This window comes from Lingula anatina, chromosome 1 (assembly GCF_051362555.1).
Source record: "Lingula anatina isolate TDL-2025a chromosome 1, LinAna3.0, whole genome shotgun sequence".
Classification (NCBI taxonomy): domain Eukaryota; kingdom Metazoa; phylum Brachiopoda; class Lingulata; order Lingulida; family Lingulidae; genus Lingula; species Lingula anatina.
In genome coordinates this window covers 36964605-36970604 of record NC_141767.1, presented here as the reverse complement: position 1 = coordinate 36970604, position 6000 = coordinate 36964605, and the positions used below count along the sequence as shown (strand labels likewise).

At 35.0% G+C, this 6000-nt stretch overlaps 1 protein-coding gene across 1 annotated transcript; it reads right to left on the bottom strand.

The window, feature by feature from the left end:
• Positions 1–1454: 1454 nt before the first annotated feature.
• Positions 1455–3851, bottom strand: LOC106159992 (small integral membrane protein 7). The gene is made up of 5 exons (XM_013536484.2): positions 3575–3851; positions 3208–3249; positions 2831–2883; positions 2510–2600; positions 1455–2222 (listed from the first exon to the last, which is right to left on the bottom strand). The coding sequence occupies exons 1-5, from the start codon at positions 3598–3600 to the stop codon at positions 2207–2209; spliced, it is 228 nt and encodes a 75-aa protein (XP_013391938.1). The 5' UTR covers positions 3601–3851; the 3' UTR covers positions 1455–2206.
• Between the last annotated feature and the right edge of the window lie 2149 nt (positions 3852–6000).

The window sequence follows — 6000 nt, the reverse complement described above, 5'->3', positions numbered from 1 at the left end:
ATATCATGATCAGTCCCTGAGCTATGATATAGAATACAAAAAGGATCGATTTCTAAGTATATTTTCTGAAGGGAACACGATCGATCTATAGTCAACCGTTTCAAAATGTTAAAATGTGTTTCAAAATCACAGAGAGAGAGAGAGAGAGAGAGAGAGAGAGAGAGAGAGAGAGAAAGCATGTACAATTTTCAACATATAGCATCTGCGGTGCGAATGGATCTGCGGCAGATTTTAAAATATGTCTCGGAGACCTGGAAAGCTTTAGTCAGGAGCACGTGCACTCTGCGGGATCTCGGCAAAGGCGTTTGCAGTTCTTACGTTGAGGATTCATGTTGATTCAGGGATCATCGGGGTAATCCCCGAAGAAGGCCCAGGGGCCGAAAGCTCGGACTGTTTTTTACAACTTTAATGTAGATCTTCAAGGGTGCATCAATATATATACTTCTACAGTTCTTACGTTGAAACGGAGATCACGACGTTTCGTCTTTATCGCAAGGTCTTTTTCGGGTAAACCGTTTTTGAATTGTCACCAGTGTCGCAGGGTTACGTGACTGCAAAACACCAGTCATACTTTTGACACGAAAGACGTCATGATCCTCGATAAAGGGAGGCGGAGTGGTTCAGACGAAATCCTTGACCCGACGATCACCTTTTATTGCTCCATTCGCACCGCAGATGCTCTAATGCATCACTATCTCTCACAAACCTTCGGCAATCTTACATTTTTAAATTGTGCCAGGTTTATACTCTAAATATAATTTCAATTAGGTAATCCGCTTGGTTTTAGTTTTGATACACTGTCCCATGAGTATTTCAGCTAATGCGTTTTAAGAGGTCCCTGTCAGTAAGCACCTACAATATTTCTTTTTTATAAGAAATTATACGCTCTTCGATATTTTCCAGATATTTGCAGGTAAAATACGAAGGGTTAATCAGGCCGAGTAGAAATCGTGGATGGAGCTCGCTGCTGCAGTCAGTGTGTTGGCACGGTCAGGACACTTGGTATTTTGTTCTACAAAAGGCAATTAGACACACTTCAATCTGGCTGCCCTTTTTAAAGCTCCCTAACAGTGCCTGCTTTTAATGCGCCCCTTCACAACTCCTGGCAAAAATCTGTAGGAAGGCAGACAAGTTTAAAATATATTTCAGACAAAAGTTTCACATAAAATGTAATTGCATCATTCATCGCTTTCATACAATGTTCTTTTTAATGAAAATGATACGTCACGCACGTCAGCGGCAGTAGACAAGGGAAATATAGCATCGTGAACAATGAAGGATGAGCATGGATGCATCAATACAGCCCACTAATGTGGACGTTCACGTGAACAATTGTCGTTTTAACTCCCCCCCCCCTTTCCATTTTCCATTCTTATTACCGTGCACGGTTTTGTGTGCGGCTCAAGAGACAGAACCCATCACTGGCTGAATGAAGAGACAGCACTGACTATATATGAAAATAAATTATGTATTTTTTATTTAATTCATCTTGATATAACCTATCAAGCTTTTGGCAACTTACTGCCTATGGGTACACATAAATAACCAAGTATGCAAACTAACTTACACTTGTTTAGATCTTTTATAGAAAAACTGAAAAGTTCTTCACATATTGTAATGTAGTTTTCATACAAATGCAACATTTTAACATCTACATTTCAGAAAAAACTAAATTATTTTATTTCAAAAATTTGAAATAAACATTTTAAAATAATACATTTATGATTAATTCCCTGTTATGTCGGAAGTTTAATAATCCAGAAAATACAATATGTACAAATCCTCTGATCCCCTTGTTCAAAAAGCTGTCCACCACCGAAGGTCACGACCCCATGTTAAACAAATGGAGTATGTTTAATGTACAAATATAATAAGATGGAAATGTTATGATAAAACTTCTAATATGTTAACTGTAATGCAGCTGTTAGTTTCAAACACCCATCCACACTGACCACTTAATCCATAATTGGTTTCATCACAGAATTTTTGATATAAATATTCTCCCTCTGCTTGTAAAATATATGCATATATACATACACAGTATGTTGAATTTGAGGATGAGAGAGATGTCATCTGTTCTGTTTTCCTTTTAAGTGTAATAAATATTCCTCTTGGTGGTTCTAGCTGTATGACAAATTCTTTGTCCATATGTCCCCCAGAAATACACCTGGACCACTTGGGTTGACGCCTAGTTCCAAGCTCAACCTCAATGCCCGAAGAACCTGTAAGAGATGGATTTTATGTATTATAACTATAGATTAACACTATTACTTAAACATTTGCTGAGAGAGAGAGAGAGAGAGAGAGAGAGAGAGAAGGAATGAATCAAAAATAAAAAAATAATTGTTGAAGAGATTGCCACTATGAAAAAAAAAATTAGAATGTAAACTTATGACAATTTATAGTATCTATTCATGACGTCTGTCGTTCATACACAATAACATAATCAGTATTCTTCTTTTTTCAATAAAAAGGCATTTCCAAGGATGACAATACAAAATATACTTACACTAGCATGCAAAACATCATGAAAATATTCCACAGGGCTATAAATATCCTGAAGTAGCGGAGACTTAGAAGGAACTCTCTGATTTTATCACCTAATAATAAAGAAAGGCACATCAACCATCCTTCACACATACTTTATTATTTTACACTTCACTTTATTTATTACTAGATTGTGTGACAAAATGTAAATTGCTTCAATCTTTTTCAAAAAGTCATATATATAGCTTTTTTAGTAAAAGCGACAAAGGAAAATGTGTAAAAATAGTAGACTTTATAGGCCACGTGCTGAATTTACATCATGATCTAACTGTATTCATCTTACCTGTTGTTGGATCAGCGTTTTCTAGGAAACCCTCTTCACCTTTCCTCTTCTTCCTAGAAAATTAATAAGTTACATGTGTCAGCTCAAGCAGTACAAAGTTTCTTCTATTTCTATTTCCATCAGTTCAATAAAAATTAGACATTGTGGTTACGTAATATTTAAGTAAAGATAAGTAAAGTGACCAAATATTATCTTAGGACATCAAAATATCTTTCAAATATTTTAAGAACACAAGAAGTACAAATATGATTCTGTCAGGGGAGGGTCTATATCCCCACTCTCTCCTGCTTTTTCGTCCCTCCCTTTTCCTTGGTCTAATTATGTCCTATTCCCAAGCACACCCTACCTACCAGCTATGCTGTTGGGTACAAACTTACAATTTAAAGTTTAGGATGGCACCTGCATTTACCAGAAGGGTCCTAAAATCAGAAAATATAAGGATTAGTTTATATAGTTTTTAAAAAATCAACAACTACATGTATATCAGGATAATATTGAAAATTTAGGTACAGAAATATACGATTTACATATAACACATTTAGTAATACCAGCCATAAATACAAGCTATGAATACACTTCAATACAGCCAACTTCAGAGTATAAAACATTTCTTTATCTTATTCAACTCAATGGCAAAAGATTGAGAAACCGTGACGTACTGACCGCATACAAAAGTGTACTGTGTATTAATATTACAGTATTACTGGTATTTCATGTTGTTTAAATAAAAATGCGAGCACTTACCCTATCAAGATTATATCAGAAATCATCTTGACTGCTTATACCAAAAGTGTCCTCAAAACTGGACAGTAGATATCAATAATTTAATGAGCAGAGTGGTATTCTGAAAGCTCAAGTACACTGGTTCACGTTGAAACCTTCACGTCGTCCGACATCTTGAAATCTCGTCTGTCACATGATCACAGATGCAGTAAAAATTATGAATTTATGCATTAACTGTAACTTAATGGAAATTTGATTTTTACTGAAGAACTATAGGTTGGTAAATAGAAAATTATCCCACTTAAACAATCATAAGTATGTAAAGGCCCAACTAAAGACCAAAATGTTTGTGCTCACATCTCGAAGATTCACGTGGTAACAGTAAACACGGAAGCGGCGCTTTCTTACGAATGTTGCTACACGCTTGTGAAGGGCAAATAAAATGTATTTCAGCGAAGGGCTTGAATTAAATATTTCAGACAGACATACGAGGTGTGTATTTTTTAATAATTTTTGTAAAGATAAGAAGAATGGCTTTGATCAAATACCACTGTAGGTACTGTAGGTACTAAAAAAAGAACCAATGCCCACTGTGCCTTCGCCCTTGCCCTACCAAAAACTCGTCAGTAATTATAAAATTTAAATGGTCAATTAATTTGTCTTCAAGGGGCGTTTTTCAGAGTGAATGGATTTCATATTCCTTTTTGCGGATACAATGCAGCGCAATAGTACTCGAAATAGGTAGTCTTTATTAATTTATTTATTTTGTATGAAGGTCATTACCCGGTATGTGCAGTCAAGGCGAAAAATTTTAGGACCACGATGGAAAAAGGTATGGAGACTGTCATACTAGGATGGTGAGTTAAATGCAGAAATAACTGGTGATTTCAGTATTGCTATTGATCAAAAATATGCGAGTTCTGTTACTCTAATCTGGCCCATAGCCGGGGGGGGGGGGGTCGAAATGAACACCCTTTTTTGCGGGGGAAAGGTACCCTCTGGGTAAAATTTTATCTAGGAACACAAAGGTTACATGGTAAAAGGTCCACCTTTTCAGAAAAAGAACCCCCTTTGAAATTGCTGGCTATGGGCCTGCTTTTAATGTATTTTCATTCAGTAATTAACTTAAGGGGTGGGGGTAGTGTCATCAAAAAATTTCTTAAAACTATTTTCAGTAGTAAAAAGTCTTATATTATAATAAAATAGTATTATTAACATAGCCTATATTTTATTTTAATATTTATTATTTTTTAGGGTGACAGATCAACTGGGGAAGGCACATACAGTAATCCATTTAAGAAAAAGTTGCCAGTTAAAGTACCGCGACTGGTTGGCACAGTTTTCTCTTTTTAATCTAAATCTGTTCCTGTGATTGCATACCCAATTGGGTCTTCTGTCCGTCCGGATGAAGTCTTAAAATGCGAATTTCGTCTTCGGAATATTGTTCTGAAAATGAAGAACAGGACTCTGAGATGTCCATTTCTAGTTGGTTGATATTGATTGACAGTTACTGCAGTTATATTTTTAATCTCTAATTTTGTTCCTGATTAATATCTTTTAAGTTGCTCAAAAATGTTTTTTCAGAATGTTGTTCTGAAAATGAAGAACAGGACTCTGACTAATCCATTGTTTGTTGGCTGATATTATTTGACAGGTATTAAAGTTAAATTTTTATATCTTTATTATTTTTTCTTGATTATATAAAATACCTTTTAAGTTGCTAAAAAATGTTAATTCTGAACCCAACTCTCCAAAACTTTCAAGACATCTCTTTCGTGTATCACTGAAAACTTGTTGGGAAGATAAAATCATTTTTTTTACTTAGTGAGATATTATTTATTTATTTATTTTATTTTTATTTATTTTTATTTATTTTTGCCAAAAGATTGAATGACATGAAATAATGAACTATTGGTGGTGGTAATTTTACACTCCTTTTCCCGGTGAACTTAGTAATCCATTTGCATGGAAATCCGGTGCATTCCTCATCAAAAATTATCAGTTTTGTATATTGAAAGTTTCAGGGGGCAGTGCATGGAGTGCATGCTGCATTTTATAGTGTCCTTTCCTGGGCCTTGTAAATTTATTCATCTGGATAAAGTTAAATAAAAGAAACTAATGGTGTCTCTTTGTAATTGGTACGTATACAGTACAGTATAATATATGCAAACCTTCAGATATGTACTGAGAGAGTGGTACTGGGTTTTTCTTTCCTTTTTATTTACTTTGACCGAACAGAGTGAAAAATGTGTTCCTACTAGTACACACGTGACTTAGCAAGTGTGGCGGTTCAGAGTAGTTTATAGGTAAAGATGTTTACATTATAGCCTTCTATGCAGTAAAGCATAAAAGAGTATGTAGTGTTGAATTCTGCTGCATCATGGTGTGGCATTGTTGTGAAAATAGAGTAATGTGCAGTAGGGCAATTTTCCTATTTTTCTTTTTAT

Bases quoted from the DNA above. Each gene is read 5' to 3' on its own strand.
- LOC106159992 (XM_013536484.2), bottom strand. From the start codon at position 3,600: ATGATTTCTGATATAATCTTGATAGG. The intron at 2,884-3,207 runs GTAAGTTTGTAC...TTAATTTTCTAG, and splicing joins GCCATCCTAAACTTTAAATT to GAAGAAGAGGAAAGGTGAAG. The intron at 2,601-2,830 runs GTAAGATGAATA...CTTTATTATTAG, and splicing joins AAACGCTGATCCAACAACAG to GTGATAAAATCAGAGAGTTC.